The 20,026-nt window shown below is 35.3% G+C and overlaps 1 protein-coding gene across 8 annotated transcripts in view; it reads right to left on the bottom strand.

Annotated features, from left to right (window-relative positions):
* The window catches only part of USP34 (ubiquitin specific peptidase 34), a 246,396-nt gene that overhangs the window by 120,030 nt on the left and 106,340 nt on the right, over positions 1-20,026 (bottom strand). For all 8 annotated transcript variants that reach the window (XM_055540390.1, XM_055540389.1, XM_055540391.1 and 5 more), the window contains exons 11-19: positions 18,912-19,037; positions 18,598-18,727; positions 17,912-17,947; positions 17,415-17,545; positions 16,528-17,138; positions 13,932-14,146; positions 9,673-9,788; positions 9,455-9,582; positions 2,084-2,173 (exon numbers count right to left, since the gene is read on the bottom strand). In XM_055540390.1, coding sequence (XP_055396365.1) covers positions 2,084-2,173; positions 9,455-9,582; positions 9,673-9,788; positions 13,932-14,146; positions 16,528-17,138; positions 17,415-17,545; positions 17,912-17,947; positions 18,598-18,727; positions 18,912-19,037 — 1,583 coding nt within the window. The remainder of the gene's footprint in view (positions 1-2,083; positions 2,174-9,454; positions 9,583-9,672; positions 9,789-13,931; positions 14,147-16,527; positions 17,139-17,414; positions 17,546-17,911; positions 17,948-18,597; positions 18,728-18,911; positions 19,038-20,026) is intronic.

Genomic DNA, 20,026 nt, shown 5'->3' on the forward strand with positions numbered 1-20,026 from the left:
CGATAGCTTTATTCATTATTATGAATAAAGTTATGAGCCCCACACCAAAGACAACTAAAATGTCCTTCAATGGGTAAATGGTTAAACATATGTATACTCATATCACAGAATACTTCTCAGCAATAAAAAGGAAGAAATTGTTGATACGTTCAATAATTTGTTTGGAGCTTAAGGAAATTATGTTGCATCAAATAACCAACCCCTAAAGCTTCCATGGTGTATGATTGCATTCAGGTAACTTTTGAACTCTAGTTTTATATGATTTATTTATTTTTGTCTGCATTGGGTCTTCAGAGTTCTTTTAAGTGATCCACCTAGTAAGATTAAGGGTCCAGTCTCACATTAGAATTAACAGAGCTTATTTATATTTAAATAAGAAACAAGCTAGGGGTTTCATAGGTGGCTCAGTGGTTAAAATTCCACCAGTCAATGCAGAAGACACGGGATACTCTGGTTCAATCCCTGGTTTAGGAAGATCCCCTGGAGGAGGAATTGGTGACTGAGCACACAGTACACAAAAAACAAGCTAAAAAGGTTTCAACTCAATATACTTGATAAATAAGTATGTATGTTAGTCACTCAGCTGTGTCCAACTCTTTGCAACCCCATGAACTATAGCCCACTAGGCTCCTCTGTCCATGGAATTCTCCAGGCAAGAATACTGGAGTGGGTTGCCATTCCCTTCTCCAGGGGATCTTCCAAACCCAGGCAATTCTTTACCATCTGAGCTACCAGGAAGCCCAATATACTTGATAAGTAACTGAATATTCAGAGCTTCCCACTTCCATGTTAGCCTCTGTTACTCCTTAATATAAACCTCCTCAAATGACTGCAATACCAACTTGCCCAGGTGAGCTACAACTGAATCACTTTAATGCTTTTGAATTTTGTAATTTGGCCATTTAAAAACTAAGAGAAGAGTAAATGAAATAAAACTCATGCTACTCTTGTACTTAAAGGATGCTAAATGCTTTCCCCTACTCCTCTGTCCAAAGACCCTCCTTGCAATCACAAACAGAACTGTCACTAGGATCACACTGTAAAAATTAATCAAAGAAAGAGCTTTTCTAATATGCTTTTTAAAAAACAGTAATACAGGTTCAGGTTAAACCAATCCCCTATTAAAAGAAAAATAAACAGTAAGTGCTGTAACTCAGAAGAGCTAACTTCATCCTATTTGTGTGTGTCTTAGTTACTCACTTGTGTCCAACTCTTTGTGACCCCACGGACCATAGCCCGCCAGGTTTCTCTGTCCATGGAATTCTCCAGAAAAGAATACTGGAGTGGATTGCCATTCCCTTCTCCAGAGGAGCTTCCCGTCTTTAGATGTCTACAAATTTTTTAAATCATACTCATTTTGAAAGGAAGTATTCTTACCAACTAATCTTAGTTTTGAGAAGTAATTAGATAAAATTCCATCCTATGTGATTTCATAAATAAATCCTTCAACAGGTCTAATTTTTCCTAAATTTTAAGTTTCTGAAATCTCTCCAAAAAGGCTATTTTGAATAAAGCAAGTTACACATTCTCAGAGGTTAATGAAGTACTCATGATAGTGAACTTTCTCCAGAATTTTCTCAAATATTAGATCAATATCACATCAACAGCACACTATCGTTGAAAGAATTCTTTAACATTGATCGTTAAGTTCTCTATATATGTAAAAGAGTAACACAGTGGTTTCAAAATTATTCCTAACATGATGCAATGCCTACAACCAATTTCAATAATGGATAAAAATTAAAAGCATCCTAGAATGTTCAACATGTGGATCCTCTTCAGGAGTCTTTTCCCATGATCAAACACACTAAAAAATCTTTACCTGAAAATTAAAGCATTAATTGCTACACTATTTTTCTCACGCTACAATGAATACAAAGGTCAGATTTCCTACTGGCAGGGGTATATATAATCTCCATGGTGCTAAGTGGCAGAGATAGCACCTCAGAAATCTAAGAAAACATTTGAATTACACAAAATTCAAATTTTCCTTGTACAAATTAGCAGCTGATAAGTTACTCAAAAACTGAGAATTATGATTGGAAAAAGTCTTGAAAATGAATACTTTCTTTTATTTACTTACATTGTAATCCAATGTGTATCATAACTGCTCCCAAACTGCTGAAAGGTACCAAAGAGTTTTGGAAGAAGACGAAGTGAAATTACTACTGATCTGAAATAACAAAAACAGATATTTATAGAAAAAAATAATTTTAACTACTATCAGTAATTCTAGCTCTTAACAGAAATTCAGTTATTTAAAATCAAACACAAAAAGAATTAATGAATTTTACAGATGCTTTTATGCAAACATTAGAGTTTTTTCTCTAAAGTATCAGCTTATTATCCACTGTGGCAAGAAATCTAAAATTTTTAATGGAAGTTTTCTTTTAACAGTCATAGGTGTTTCTCAGGATTTAATCAAGGAAAACAAGCAGCAGCAGGTTGAGTCAATTATCTAGAGCAGGGCTTCTCAAAGTTTAGTCCTAAAATGCCAACTCTGATCCAGTAGGTCTGGGGTACGTTCAGGATTGCATTTATAATAAGCTCACAAGTGATACTCAAACTGCTGGTTTGTGGACCACAAACAATAAATATAGAGAACACTTTTCAAACTACATAAATTATCACTTTCCCCCTCTCTCTCACTTAATATAAACTGTATCTAAACTGACAATCACTGCATTATGAGCAATGTTAATAACAGAAGCACACCATAAACCTCAAGAATTAAGGAGCCAAAAGGCAACATGAAATCACTCAAAGACCTCAAGAAGATCTGAGTATGTCTATCTTCTGGAAGAAAAGGGGGACAGGGTACACACTGATATACAAATCCCAGAATTCCTAATAGGCAAGAAGGCTGCTTCCATGAGCCTTGAAAGAAGCACAACAAACTCTAATAAGTTACTGAATGTATTTTATTTTTAAGCTTAGGAGCAGTATTGCTTCATGAAAGAATTATTTTTTTTTTAATTTGGCACCCTACTAACAAATATGGAGTACAAGTAAGTCCTCAAAAATGCCTACTCTTTTCGAGAGGAGTACCAGGAATATTAGTATACAAGGCTACACTTCTGAATAGGAGGAAAATCATGGCAAATGCCAAGCAGGAGAAACTGCAAAATTTCATCTTTCTAAATAAAATCCAAAGTACTTAAATTTGATTACAAAGCCATATGTGATCTGTCCCCATTTCTTCTATCAGTGTAACCTCTTTTCCTTCCCATCCTCCTTGAGCTATTCCATCAGCACACACAAGCACTTTCCTGCTTCAGGGCCTTTGCTATTGCCTGTGCTTGGAATGCTCTTTACCTAAATATCTACTTGAAGGACTCCTTCCCCCACTGTTATTAAGGTTCCCTCAATATCAACAGAAACAATGACCCTGACAACTCAATAATTAAATAACACCTTCCCACTGCTCCACGAACCTCTTTATTGACTCCTTTACAATTTTTATTCATCATCATCACCTAATGAATGTTCCTTTATTTAATGCTACCACTAGCATATGCTCTATGTGAGCAGACTGTCTTATTCATTAAAAATTCCCGCATATGTGCGTGCTGAGTATATATTTCCTCAAACAACAAACCAGCAAAGAACTTAAAGACAAGATTTTCAAGGAAGGAAGAAAAACAACAATGTACAATGTTATATTATAGTTCTGATGTACAAAGAAGAAAATACTACCAGAAGACAGCATGCTAAGAGAATGTCAGAAGATCAAAACGACATTAGTATATAAGAATATACAGTGGACTTCCCCAGTGGTCCAATAGTTAAGACTGGGCTTCCACTGCAGGGATACAGATTCAATCTCTGGAGGGAGAAGGTCCCCATGTCTCAAGGTATGGCCAGTAATAATAAGCATACAGTGAAGAAATAAAGACAGTAAATGCCTGGTATCTAGTAAGTGCAAAGTAAAGATTCTTTAAATATTCAAAAACACTTAAACGTTTAGTATATTTTTAAATATTAAAATTTTTAATATTCTTCAGCAAGTTGCACAGTAGTGGTGCTTGGGAAGATAGACCATAGAGGATCAGGAGAAATCAGTTTCAATTTTAGATTATTTATCTAAAATCTTCTGTCAAAATTTCAGAAACATTAGCAGAGTTTTTCCCAAAAATTAAGACATAAAAAACTAGAATGTATACATATACATTATCTGACTTTATAAGCACAAAATCAGTAAGATAACACAATGAAAAAAGGACACAGGAAAATTTCACCTAAAATCACAGAAGCAAATTCCAAAATTATTTGCCTAGTGTAATTTCAAATTTTAAAATATACAGACAGACAGACTAGATATACCATAGCTCATTAAAGCAAGTCTTATACTGTGCAACAGTTGTATATTTTCTAAAAATCTTATTTCCTCTTTTGCATTCAATGCTATTAAGAGTCTAAATTGTTTAAATTTACTTTCCAAGTTTTCTACAATGAACATGATTTCATTTTATAAAATGCAGAAGCAAGCACATGATGCTTGACATTAGAGAACAGGATGCCAGGCTCTGAGTGGGTAACAGTGGAAGATAATTAACTTACTTGGTGATAACAATAACTTATATTTCAATGTTAACGGAAACTTCGCAAGAACACATGTATCAACTTGTTCCAATTAAAATCATATCGTGCTGTACAGCAGAAACTACACAACACTGTGCATCAACCACACTCCAATAAAACTTTTCTAAATTTTTTAAAAATGTTATAGCACTTCTCCTGGAAGAACTATGTTACCTTATCAACTTTTTTGCCCAAATAGTTTTCATTGCTGATATGCTTACAAAAAACAGAGATTATATTCATACTTATATTTCACAAATTCTTCCAAGAGTGAAAATTTTAAATATCAAAACATACAACCCTGGGCAACAACAGATTTAAGATAAAAAGGAACAACGGTCCTGAATAACAAGATACAGTTAGCTCTCCATAGCCACAGGTTCCTTATCTGAGGATTATACAGAGAGCTGATTGTCCTACACTACTGTATATGAAGGACCTGAGCACTTGTAGATTTGGGTATCTGCAGAGGAATCCAGGAACCAGTGCCCCACAGATACCCAGGGACCACTGCACTAAGTTTAGAATCAGGAAAAATGCTATCATCTTAAAACTGCTCTGGTTCTTTGCTTAATTCCAAGTTTTTGTTGTAACCAGAAGCTTATTACTAAACAACAGCGTGGTATGACTCTAAGAATTACCCATGCAACTTTACACTGCCTTAGGAGAATGAACTGGAGAAGGCAATGGCACCCCATTCCAGTACTCTTGCCTGGAAAATCCCATGGACGCAGGAGCCTGGTAGGCTGCAGTCCATGGGGTCGCGAAGAGTCGGACACGACTGAGTGACTTCACTTTCACTTTTCACTTTCCTGCATTGGAGAAGGAAATGGCAACCCACTCCAGTGTTCTTGCCTGGAGAATCCCAGGGACGGTGGAGCCTGGTGGGCTGCCGTCTATGGGGTCGCACAGTCGGACACGACTGAAGCGACTTAGCAGTAGCAGGAGAATTAACACATTTGCTGGTGGGCTTCACAGTTTAAAAAGTCACATTTGGATGGTTTCCCTAGACTCCATATTTGAAGAAGACTGGTGTGTTCTACAAAATGCTATTCGGTCATTTTGAATTATAGTATATACCAACAGTTGACATGAAATGCTATATATAATACTGTCTTTACAGAGAGGAAACAAAACCAAAAAAAAGTACCTAGTACCATCCATTTCTTAATTATATGAACCTCTAAACAAATCCCTAATATGTACAAGAATTTTCACTTATGTATTCTAAGGCAAAAAATTTCACACATGGATTAAACTACCTAGTGCAAAAGAATAGGGGGAAAAAAAAAGCACAAAATGGACAGGTTCCCAGAGTCTCAAATCAATTCTTGCTAGGTAGCACAGATTCTGATTCTGTGCTAGGTAGCACAGAATGTGAACACCTGTCTTCTAATACACATAAAACATCAAAGGGGCTGATTACAACTCAACCCTTACTTCCACCCTACTCACTGGACAGCAGTCTTATCTCACTGACCCAAAGTAACAAATTCTAAGCTGGAAAGTCATGGACTTTTCATTGTGGGAGTTACTGTCCACCTCATGCTCTCATTTTATGACAACATTCTGCAAATCAGTCTACTATGTGTTTCTGAGTATAACTTAAAACTTCCTGCGCCACTGAAATGTCATTTATACACCTTATAAAACAACCTGCCTAAGGCTAAAAGTGCATATGTCACATGCTGCATGTTTTAAAGCGTTTATGGTGGGTTCCATATAAATGGCAGAATTATGGACAATTTATGGAAGACTTTTTCTTTTTCAGATCTCTAAGCCCCCTTAGAAGTAATGAGGAAAAACTGCTGTTCTAAGAAAAGCTACGTTCATTCTGTAAAATAAACTGTAATATGATCATAGAAAAGCAAAAAAAAAAAAAAAAATTGCTGAAAGGTCTATAAACCATGGCAAGTGAGGAACTAGAAAGAAAATCAAAATGAGCACAAAGAAAATTTTAAAAAAATAAAACCTCTGTAAAGTATGTAAAGAATTGTCATTATCAAGAAGTAGACATCTGTGGGGATTTTGGGGTCACATGTCAGAAAATGGTGTATGAGTAGGTTGCCGTGGTCCATCTGTTTCAACATAAGGAAGAGCTTTCCTATTAACACCCTTTCACAGCACTCCTTTCCTACGGAGATGACAAACACAGGGGGCTAGGCTTGGAGAAAGTATTCTTGTGTTTAGGACTTCTTAGACTCTGATGTCACTACTGACATTTCACACAATTCTCCTTTGTGAAACGCTGTCCTCTGTATTGAAGGATGTTTAGTAGTACCCCTGGCTCAAAGTAACATCTCCAATTCAACTCATCAACGTGTCAACCAAAGACATCTCCAAGTACTGATACTGCAAAGGAAGAATCACTCCAGTTAAAAACCACTGATTCATCAGGAAACTGAAACTAACAATGGTTTTCTAAAAAGATGTTCAAAACTAATTTTTAATTTGCATAACTTCAGTAAGTTCAGTTGGTGTACACTGGATATGTTGTATATATCCAGGCTAAAAAATGCTACTATGCTCTAAGCATTGGTACATATGATACATTAATACTAAGACTAGAATAATAAATACAACAACCCTCTAAGGAGTAAATTCTGAGGGCAAATTTAACATCAATATAATAGTTATATTTACTATATTTTCCATACACCATTAAGTAACTATAACTGGGGTATAGGATTGCCTCCAACAAATGAAAATGCTTATCTTTTCAAGTTATTTGGGACTGAACAAATTAAAGCTTACTAAAAATTCAAGTTTGCAATTTTCCATAGTTTTATACACAGTTTTCCTACTGTCTCTGTTAAGATACCCTTGGAGAAATAAGTGCTCATTATGGAAAAATTGGAAAATAGAAAAGCATAAAGAAGAAAAAAAAAAAAACTGAATCCTCCTAGAAGTAACTACTCTACAGCCTCACATATTGCTTATAATCTTTTTATTAAAAACAAATGGGCCTATGAGTATATGCCCATATTAATATACAACTTTTGAAAATGTATGTCTCAAAGGCTACATGATATTTCCTCTTTCACATAGCTTTTTATATTTAAGTGTAACATTCATGTAAAAACATGTATAAAATTAAGTGACAAATCAAAATGAGGAGGTGAACATACGTATGTAATATGTACCCACATTAAGAAAGAAATCCTCACCAGCATCCCAGAAGACTTGGGAAGAGCCCCCTTTCCAGTCACTGACAACCCAAGAGTAACCATTATCCCAACTATTAAATAGCTTTCTTGTTTTTAAACTCTACATAACGAGAGTAATAGAAATAAGCCTTTTATTATGGCGTCTTTCACTCAACATTATGATATTGAGATTCAACCACACTATTCCTTGCAGTTGTAGTTCTTTCATTGCTACTGTTATAAACATTTTATTTAACAAACGGTCCATAATTTAATTTTTCCTTCTTATTCTGTTTTTGGCATGTGGACAGCAGTACAAAGAATAGTTATTTTGAATAATGTTTTTATGAACATCCTTGAATGTGTCTTTTGGTGACCATCTGGAGGTATTATTGTAAGGCACATACTTTGCAGTGGAATTGCTGGGCCATACAATATGCAGAGGCACATATGGGGAATAAAAATTGATACAACTTAAAAAAATGTTCAGTAGCTTCAGGAAGACTAATAAAAGACAATTAACATTTTAAAATTAACTTCTGTAATACATAAATTATGATATATCATCCAGCCATTAAAAGCATTCCTTTTAAATATATGTTGAATGAGGCAACTGATCCACTGCTGCTGCTGCTGCTGCTAAGTCACTTCAGTTGTGTCCGACTCTGTGCAACCCCGTGGACTGCAGCCTACCAGGCTTCTCCGTCCATGGGATTCTCCAGGCAACAGTACTGGACTGGGGTGCCATTTCCTTCTCCAATGCAGGAAAGTGGAAAGTGAAAGTGAAGTCGCTCAGTCGTCTCCGACTCTTCGCGACCCCATGGACTGCAGCCCACCAGGCTCCTCCACCCATGGGATTTTCCAGGCAACAGTACTGGAGTGGGGTGCCATTGCCTTCTCCAACTGATCCACTAACAGGGACCTATTAGTAGTTTCTTACACCTGCATGAATAAGCAATTTTTCTACTGTGATTGTTCAAATTATAGACCTTTAAAGACCAAAAGTAGAAAATAAAATATTGAACATATTTTTTCTAATTCAATTAGGTCAAAAAATATTTTTTTACATAGTTAAATATTCAATAAAATTAGACATTTATATTGAGCCTGAGAAGAGGTAAAATGAAAATGTTAATATGTTCAATTAATAACTGAATTCACTATGAAAGAGAATGAAACAATATTACCAAAGCAGTATAAGACAAGGGAAACTGGAAACTGTATCAATAAGCAGAACTGAAAATCAAGAAATTTGTAATAATTTGAGCCCCAATAAAAAGTACACATATATACAGCAAAAGTCAAACCAGATAAAAAACACTAATCTAATTCTCTATGCACTACAGAAGTCAAAAAATCCACTCAGAAGGAAGAAAAATGCCATTATCAAAATGTATGTATTTCAGCTTAGTTGTTTACTTATCATATTTAGCTTCCTTTATATATAATAGCTCAAGAATATTTAACTTCAATCTGAAAATAATCACCATCATTCCCAGAATCAAGGAGAGAGTATTATTATTCCCTTATTTCTGTTAGAGGGGATCTAATCAAGAGTGCCAAAAAGTGTTGAAATAACCAAGACCAAGTGATAACATATGAACACTGTGGGGGGAAAGAGTTTAATACAAAAACCAAGATTACTTTAAAAAAAATTTTTGAGGCTAATAATGGTATATTAATTATGAATATGATTACCATGTAAAAAACTGTCAATTCCTATTTACCTGTTGTTTCCTAAATTTTCAAGGCAACCTTCGATGAATCTCATTCGAATCTGTCTATCTGTAAACCAACATACTAAGGAACAGAGAAGTTTCTCTGCTTCATTTATTAATCCTTCAGAAAGATTAACCTACAAAAAGAATGTACATACATTAAGTTACTAATACTGATTGCATTCTGCTATAATTCTGTAGTCTTTTGGCTTTATTAAATAACTTACTGCATCATCATCCTGGACTATATCCCACAACAAAGTGTTTCCTTTCTTGCAAACGTTATCCAAATTAATGTCCGTCACAGCATTACTGCTGAATTGATGTTTATGAACTGCAGGTCCTGAGGGGCAAAATATACCACACTATAGAGGAATGCAGCTGACTGAAATTGTAAAGTGAATTACAGCATTCATAAAAACAACAAATTCAAAGTGAAATATAATGATAAATCTTTTCTTACATCACAAGATAAAAACAAGATTATTATAACAGTTGCTTTATAAGTGAGAGAATAGTATTGTTTAGTTTGATACTACTAAAGTGAAGAGTTTTCATAATCTCTTCACCATTTCATAGCCTCTGCTCTATTAAGTATTAGTATTTAATGTTTTCCTCATGTCAAGAGAACTGTATACAAATACCTGAAACCCAAATTAAACATAAAAATTACTGTTGATGGCTCAGATGGTAAAGAGTCTGCCTGCAATACAGCAGAGGGTTTGATCCCTAGGTCAGAAAGATCCCCTGGAGAAGGGTATGGCTACCCATACCATACCATAGGCTGACGGGCTATATAGTCCACGGGTTGCAAAGAGTTAGACACGACTGAGCAACTAACACTAACTGAATTAACTATATAGCCATGGGACATAACTCTGTTAAGTGTCTTATACCTAAACACTTTTTTGAATTGAGAAAGTGAAAGTGAAAGTTAAGTCACACAGTCATGTCTGACTCTTTGCGACCCCATGGACTGCAGCATACCCGGCTCCTCCATCCATTGGATTTTCCAGGAAGAATACTGAGGTGGGTTGCCATTTCTTTCTCCAAGAGATCTTCCCAACCCAGGGATTGAACCTGGCTCTTCCACATTGTAGGCACACAATTTATTCAAAACATTCAATTAAATTCAAAAATTCTAGTAAATAATTCTCCCTAGCTCTGTTATATTAAGCAGAATTGCTTCTTTTTTAGCAGCTTTACATGAAATTTTCCTCTTAAACTGTACACGTACATTGATTTCATAAAATGAGAATTATGCAACCACCACTAGAATAGGGTTTTAGAACACTTTTACCACCTTAAAACATTCCCTCATACCTAATTAATTATATTTAATCCCTGAGCACATTCCCAAGCCCTAGTCTATTTTTCTACTCCCACAAATTAGCATTTTCTAGAAATTTCATATAAATGAAATTATACAATATGCATGTACAGTCTTATGTCTGACTTTGTTCACTTAGCAGAATGTTTTTAGAGGTTTATCCACGTTGAAGTACCTATCAGTAGTGTGGTCTTTTTAATTACAGAACAATAGTCCATCATATGAAAATATTATTTTGCTTATATATCTACCCAATTAATGAAAATTTGAAGTTTCCAATTTTTGTCTAATATGAACAGTGCTACCATAACACTGATGCAACCAGTCTTTGTACAGACAAAACCCCAGTACTTTGGCCACCTCATGCTAAGAGTTGACTCATTGGAAAAGACTGTGATGCTGGGAGGGATTGGGGGCAGGAGGAGAAGGGGACGACAGAGGATGAGATGGCTGGATGGCATCACTGACTCGATGGACATGAGTCTGAGTGAACTCTGGGAGCTGGTGATGGACAGGGAGGCCTGGCCGTGCTGCAATTCATGGGGTCGCAAAGAGTCGGACACGACTGAGCGACTGAACTGAACTGAATTGATGCTTTTTTTTCTTTTGGGTAAATATTTAGAATTGTGGGATCATAAGGTAAACACACAAATACATGAACGTTCAAAACTTGAAGAAACTGTCAAACTGTTTTCCAAAGCAGTTGTGGCACCAGTTACTGTTCCTCCAAATTCTCCCCAATACATAGCTATGGTCCTTCTTTTTAATTTTAGCCATTCTCATAGGTATGCAGTAGGATCTGTTTTTTATTTGAATTTCTCTAATGACTAATGATGCTAAGCATCTTTTCATGTGCTTATTAAGCTATTTGTGTACCTACTATGGTGAAATAAATCAACTCCCAATTTTTAATTAGGTTGTCTTACTACTGAGTTGTAAGGTAAAAGTTCTTATATGGTCTGGATACAAGCCATAGATACATGATTTGCAAGTATTCTCCCAGTTTGTAGCTTGACTTTTTAAGTTTGGGGTTTTTTTTTTTTTGGTTTGTCTGTTCTGGTATCTGCTTTTTAAAATTAATTTTATTAAAATACAATGTAAATATAAAATCAGATACAGAACACTTCTATCACCCCCAAAATTTCTCTTCTGTCCCTTTACAATCAGTCCCCACCACCAACCACTGAGTAGACATCAACCACTGCAAATCACTTTAAGAAATTTTAGAAGTGCACATAAATAATATATAGTATGTACTCTTCTGTCTAGCTTTATTCACTTAGAATGTTTTTTACATTCATCTATGGTGTTGAATGTATCAGTAGCTGTTTCCTTTTTGTTCCACTGTGTGAATATACAACAATTTGTTTATCTACCAGTTAATTCCAGTTGAGGTTCATAAATGAACCAGTTAACATTCATGTACAACTCTTTTTGTGGACATGTTTTCATTTATCTTGGGTAAAATATGTAGAATAGGAATTCCAGCGTCACATGGTAAGTACAAATTTAGCTTTGTAAGAAACTGATAAAACAGTACTCTAAACTGGCTGTACTATTTTATGCTCCTTGACAGCACTGTATGAGATTGTACTTGCTCTCCATCTTTAGCGTCATTTGATAGCATTAAGTCCTTAATTTTTTACCCATCCCAAGTGAATAGAAGTATCTCACTGTGGTTTTAATTTGCATTTCCCCGATGACTATCGATATTGAGTATCTTTTCATTTCATTTTACTGACCACTTCTATATCTTCATTTATGTATTAACAAAATTAACTACTCACATCTTTCACCCATTTTTAAATTGTTTGTCTTTCTGTGTTGGAAGAATTCTTTATAATAGAAGAAGAATGGCAAAAAATTTAATAAATATGGTATCTAATTCAATTGAGCTCAATCTTAACCCATTGATTTCTCAACAACCACAATAACACAACAACAAAAATGTCAGAACAGGGAATTCCCTAGCTGTCCAGTGGTTAGGACTCTGCACTCTCACTGCTGAGAGCCCAGGTTTGGTCCCTGGATGGGTAACGGAGATCCTGCAGGCTATGAGGCATGCCTCCACATCCTCCATCCCCCAAAATCCTGAAGTAACCTTATCTAGATCCTATGCTAGTAACATCTGAAATCAGAAAGTTGTTTCCAAGATTCACAAATTGCATCTCTAAGTCTAATCACAGCAGTAACAGCATATATCTAATCTATCAGGTTGTACTTAATCATTTATTGGCATCCCAAAACCTACTTCCTAGGCTAGCAAATGGTGGTGGTGTGTAACCAAGCAAGAGGTTGAATACTGACCTTGACATTGCCAATTCTATAACTGTTTTCTCTCCTAACTTCTCCCTTTCTTCCTTCATTTTCTACTATTCTTAAACATCCTCTAATCTCCATTCATTCAAGTTTGGTCGTGTCCTATCACTTTTTTTAAGATTAATTTTAAAGTGACTAGAACATCATTTTTTGAACATTTTTATCACACCAGATGAAAGAAACACCTTACCCTTTATCAGTCACCCCTCCTCTTGTTTCCCCCAATTACCCCTAGCCACAGGGAACCACTAACCATATATCTTAGTTATTTGATATAAATGGAACCATACAATATGAAATTCTGTGTAATCACCTACTTTTAAGTCTTAAGCTTCCAGAATATAAAATCTAATATAGCCATAGTGAAAGTGAAGTTGCTCAGTCATGTTCAACTCTTTGCGACCCCATGGACTGTAGCCTACCAGGTTCCTCTATCCATGGGATTTTTCAGGCAAGAATACTGGAGTGGATTGCTATTTCCTTTCCCGACCCAGGGATTGAACCCGGGTCTCCCACATTATAGGCACACAGTTTTACCATCTGAGCCACCAGGGAAGCTCAATATAGCCATACATTTTCTCAAATACAAAGCTATAATTTTGCAAATTATTTTTTAATTTCCTTTCCTTATTAAATATCTCTTGGTGGAACTCTAGCCTTCATATTCATGATGGACCATTCATAATAATTTCATTTCTTTGTTAAAAAAAAACTGTAATATGAGAGTTATTTGGCAAAAACAATGAAGTATAATAACATTAACTGTCGATCTCTTTTAACAATATACTATATTCATTTTAAATAAAGGAATACATTTTACTTAATATAGAACCTTACCTTGACTAAGATGTTCATGGTAAATAGATGCTAAATTGGGAAGATGTTGTTGGAGATGAGATGTTAGCTCTGCATGTGAATTAATCTGAACTAGCTCCTCTTCACACCCAGATTCTTCACCATCAAAATCAGCCATGTTTTTTTCTGATTTTGCACTGACCTGGGAGCTACTACAACTGACATCATCTGCACTGAGCATATCATCAACCATATGACTGTAACACAGAGAAGAGCAGCACAAAGTTAGCAATTACAATTCAAACACACATTGTGATTCACAAAAACTCTCTCTCAAAACATTTGGCACAAGTTACAACATACTCAAGAATGAAGCTACATTTTGTTTGTTAACCCTATGGGATACTGACAAGCTTTACAAAATATAAAAGCCCACAAAGTCAGCACTATGTATTAACTTTACATTATATCCACATATTATCTGGTCGATCAACACTTCACTAAAACAACTTCAAAGGGAATAATTTTAGAGAAAAATCAGTAAAACTTACTGTTAGAATTATTTTATAAACTCAGATCTTAAAGTGAAACCTCAAATTTTATTTTGTTCAGCCACTGCAGAATCAAATGACTACCAGGAAAAAAAAATTTCATTTAAAGATGCAATCCAGATTTGGTTGGTATTAACTGGGGGACTTTCACAAGTGGTTACCATACACAGAGAATATGGAGATGACTAACATAAAAAATTAAATCATTAGGTCTTTTCAGGTGAGGGTTAGTGTGAACACTAAAAGAAATTTATAATGTGCCAAACTGAATATGCTACTTACCCACATTGGTTTTATGAACTAACTGCTTTGTCTTCAGTATGTCCTGGGGAGAACTATGAACGTGCATTTCTGTAATGTCAGACCATAACCAGTGGTTTTCAATCAGAAGGCCAAGGGGGCCTCCAGGAAATGTCTAGAAACAATTTCTGGTAATCACAATATAGGAGATGCCTCTAGTATACAGGGACACAGGTTAAGGATGCTACTAAACATCCATGCTACAACGCACAGGACAGCATTCACACTGCCGTAAATCCAAAACACAGAACTACGTGGCCCAAACCATCAACACTGCCAAGACTAAGAAACATTATCAGGGCTCCCCTGGTGGCTAAGTGGTAAGGATTTACCTGCCCATGCAGGGGACATGGGTTCAATCTCTGCTTCAGGAAGATCCCACATTCCATGGAGCAACTAAACCCATGCACCACAACAATTGAGCCTGTGCTCCAGGCCAGGAGCTGCAACTCCTGAGCCCACATGCCACAACTACTGAAGCTAGCAGGCCCTAGAGCCTGTCCTTCACAATACAGAGAAACCACTGCAGTGAGAAGCCTGCACACCACAACTAAGCCTCACTTCTCCCCAACCCTAACCCTAATTAGGGTTAGGAAGAAAGTCTGCACAGCAACAAAGACACAGCACGGCCAAAAATAAATATATAAATAAAATAAAAAAGAAACATTACCATATACTCATATGGAATAAAGATAAGAACCAAAAAGCAAAGGAAATAAAGTAGGAACATGGATGGCTATGTAATTCTCCCAAACAACCATCTTAAATTCTGAAAGGCCTGGCAAACAGTCAGGTCTAAGAAAAAGTCTGATCAAGCACTCATCCCTATTTCATCATTAATTCAAATATTACTACTTATAATGACAATAATAACAAATAGTAGCTAATATTTATTAAGCTCTGATTATGTGCCAATCATATCAGCCCATGAAATGCTCACAATAAAGCCCATGAGATAGGTATTATTGTTCCTATTGTATACACAAGAAAATGATGTTGAAAGAACAATTGAGTACTCTGCCTAATACTGTAACACTACTAAGTGACAGAATCACTATTAAACACAATGGGTGTATTTCACAGATGATCAAAAAGCTTTATGCTGAGGCTTTAACTTTACTGATATCCTAAAAATGGAATGTGCATAAAATTCCCCTTTCCATGATCATATTTTAATGGAAGTATCCCACAAGCAATTTTCTATCTACTTTTAGGCAAGTATAACAAGGAGTTGAAGATCTAAATCTGTACTTCCTATACAACAGTCACTAGCCATCTGTGGCCCCTGCACATGGAAAAAGTGGCTGGTCTAAACAGAATATGTTAGCAGTAGTAAATATGCACAGATTATTGAAAATTTAGCATTACAAAAAAAGAATGTTTGTTAATAATTTTACACTGATGATGTGGATATTACTGCTTTAAATAAAATTTATAATTAAAAATCAATCTTCTCTGTTTTATCTTGCTTTTTTATATGTGCCCATTAGAAAGTTAAAAATTGGGACTTTCCTGGCAGTCCAGTGGTTAAGACTCCATGCTTCCACCACAGGGGATCACAGGTCTAATCCCTCACTGGGAAACTAAGATCCCTCAAGCTGCACAATGCAGCCATAAATCAATAAGGAAAGAAAATTAAAAATTACATATCTGAAACATGCATTTGTAGCTTACATTATATTCCTATTGGACAGCACGGATCTAGAATTTATCACAACTGAATAAATGGAGGCTACAATTAACTCCCTGAAGAAAACGTAAGCTGTTTTATTTTTAGGTAGACTTACCCATCATGGTGGTGGTGGTGGTGGTGGTGGTGGTGGTGATGCTGTGGACCTATAAACTGCCGACAATTAAATAATTCATTCCCAATAGCCTCCCCAAGAAAGTCCCCAGTGCGTGCAATACAAGATTCCTGAGATGCTTGTGCTATATGAGCAGCATTCATTTCCCCCGAAATATCATGTTCTGGGTCTTCAGAATGTGAACAGGCATCTAGCATTCGTATTCTATTATCTACCGATGGCAATGACTCAGTATTAAAAACCAGGTCCTTTCCTGTTCCATTGTTTGTCCCACTTCTTTCTGATGGGCCTTGGGAATCCCCTAAGCAAATGCCTGCTTGACTTTCTAACTTCCTGTTCCGAAGATCCGTACCACAACTGCTTTTAGGAGGATTATGACCATGATCGTCATCTTCATCTTCTTCTTTCAGGGCTTCAATATCTGCAATGTCTTCTGACTGTAACTCACTGCCAGGGCTCCCTGCTGACTGGCTTGCATGGCTAGAATTCACCTCATTGCTAGATCCATCACTATGTCCACTGCTGCTACCAGGACCACTACTTCCATCTTCACCACTGTTGGCAGTTTCATCAGAACTTCCCTGCATGGATTCCTACATTTAGAAACGAAGACTTAAATAAATATTTAATCCAGTAAGAAATGACATTAACACACTATACTTTCTAAAAAGACTGCCACAGTACTGACATATTTCCTTGAACAATATAAAATGGAATTAAAAACTCAAAGAAAAGTAAAGAACTTAAATGATACTAACAAGATAGGAGAGGCCTTAACAGGGCTCAAGTTTATATTCCCAGTTCAAAGGATAAACATGGCACAAACCCAAATAACTCTTTAAAGGGGGAGGAAAAAAGGGTTTTCATACCTCTGTATCTGAAAGTCGCTGTTGCACATGTTTGGTTCTATTAATAAGTTGCTCATCCATTTCAATGTCACTGCCTCCACTTTGATGGGTATCACTGTTATCACTGCTTTGAGGACTGGCTGCAGGTGACCCTATATTAAAATGATGGGTTGTTTTTTTTCACTCTTACTTGTATTAATATGGATCTATCAGAATGTCATAATCCTTTGATTCTCTGACATACCAAAGCTTCATGCCAAGTAGCCAAAAATATAATCTGGAAATATGTTAACACTTGCCAATTATTTCTAAAGAGAATATACATGATTTCAATTAGAAGTCAAGACACTAATGATTTAAACAAAAAGGGTAAGACTGATAACTAGTAAGGATTTACATCTCCTGCACAAAATGAACTTCATGACTCTGATACACATATATAAAATCAATTAACTCTAGATGATCATCAAAATAAAACTACAAGTCATCTTGCCATACATTTCTAAGACTCAACTTACAAGGTGATGGTGCAGCTCTTCTGAGCTCTTCTTCCTCTGAAGGAAAAGGAAAAACAGGACGGAGATACTCTAAGTGACTGAATTTCTTTGGGACATGTATCAGTTGTTCTTATTACATAAACAACAAGATATAGGTAGGGAAACCTGTAATAATGTAAGACCCCACCACTTGCCACAGTAGCTGTGGGAGCCTGCACAGAAAAGCCTAAGGAAAGAGTAGTATATGATGTCAGGAGACAAAAAAGAGGGGTAATGCTGGTAAAGTTTTAGAAAACCCTAGAAAGCTATATGTGTAAAAGCACACACAAAACACCTAAAATGACAGAAAAGTGTGAAGTAGAAAACATGAAAAGATAAATGTATCATTATGTTCTGTTCTCAAAACTGTATCTAAAACAAAACATGTTGACTGTTTTCTAACTTAAATTTCTAGAGATTTTATGAAACTTTTTTTTTAAGGGAAAAATATCAATGAAACAAAATCCAATAACTACTTAAACTTCATTGCCATTACTTGAACAGTATACCAAAAGCATGAGCTCACTCCAATTTATTAACCTTTTCACAACACCAACAGCTCTCATTTCAAAATTGAGATTAAACTTAAACTAATTTGCAGAAACTACTTCACATCTGAGTTAAAAACTAGGGACAACTCACTTCAAATTACGTAATACTTTACGAACCTTTCTTATTTCCGATAGGAAGATTAGTGTTTAATAAAGATGCAAAAGAACTCTGTTTAGATAGCTGGGCCTTAGCTGCTAGCGCATTATTCCATAGTGCTTTGATTAACATCGATGCCAAGTACAATGTCTTAAAAAAAAAAAAGGAGAAGTTGAAATTAGAGGTTTTAGGAAATATTGTAACAAATTTAATACCCTTTTGCTTAAATGAAATACCAACAGTAATAAACTACAAGTTAAATCATGTGAATAACAAATTTTCACTTAAAAAACTTAACAAAAAAAAAAATTTCATTATGTTTTGAATCAATTACCTGTTCAGTATGAACACTTGGCTCAAGAGCCGAAACCAGATTAAGAAGATGTCTAAGTGGTACTGGATCCAAATTCTTGATGAGTGAAGGAAATAAGTCATGTATGTATCGACTACAGTGTTTCAACTAGAAAATACAAGTAGTGACAATAGTCAAATATAATTATACTGCATAAATAAATAAGCTGATAGCAAAAAAGTTATCTAAGTTTAAATGTGAAGAAAGTGGCTGGTATGCTAATATGTTCAATACTAGCAAAATATTAATTACCAAATTTACAAATGTAAGTTACAGTACATAAAATTGTGAAAATAAAATTACACTTTACCAGAACTTCACCTTATCCAAGAAAACCACAAGCACAACTTTTTAACCTCAAGAGGGAAGCCCACAATAAGTGATTTGTAAGTTCCAAGTATAAAAAGAATTCCAATTTAGGAATGTATCACTAATATACAAACAAATAGCAAATTAAAATGCAGGAAATAAAAAACAAAATAAATTACAATTAGGAGAGAAAACCAAATATTATTTTTTAAGTGTACAGTGGGCCCTTGAACAACACAGGTTTGAACTGTGTGGTTATACAAGGTTGGTTTTTTCCCCACTAATAATGATATGTTCCACAGATACAGAACTGTGGATACTGTGGAAGGCTGACTGTAAAATTATACATGGACTGTTGACTGTGCAGAGGGCTGACACCTCTAATACCCATGATGATCAAAGATCAACTGGATTATATTTCTTATATTAAGTGGTTATAAAGTATTTATATAACATGTTCATTTTTAAAAGAGAGTCAAAACAGAAGCCCCTTTACAGTCAAAGACTACATATTATAAACTAGAAAAGTCTACTTTGTTACACTAAACAGAATTAGGTAAATATAAGGGAAAATATAATTTTTAAAAAGATATGACTACTAAATATTACAATGTCAGTAAAACAAACATGTTTTATAGCTACAAGGCTGCTAACTGCTAAATCAAGATATGCAACAAATATGACTAGGCCAGAAATACTCAATTTCAAGACTCCAAAAGTAAAACATATTCTATTATCTTCAATACATTAAAAGTCTATTAGAAAATATAGATCTTCTATTCTAAACA

The sequence above is a fragment of the Bubalus kerabau genome, chromosome 11 (genome assembly GCF_029407905.1).
Source record: "Bubalus kerabau isolate K-KA32 ecotype Philippines breed swamp buffalo chromosome 11, PCC_UOA_SB_1v2, whole genome shotgun sequence".
NCBI classification, from domain to species: domain Eukaryota; kingdom Metazoa; phylum Chordata; class Mammalia; order Artiodactyla; family Bovidae; genus Bubalus; species Bubalus kerabau.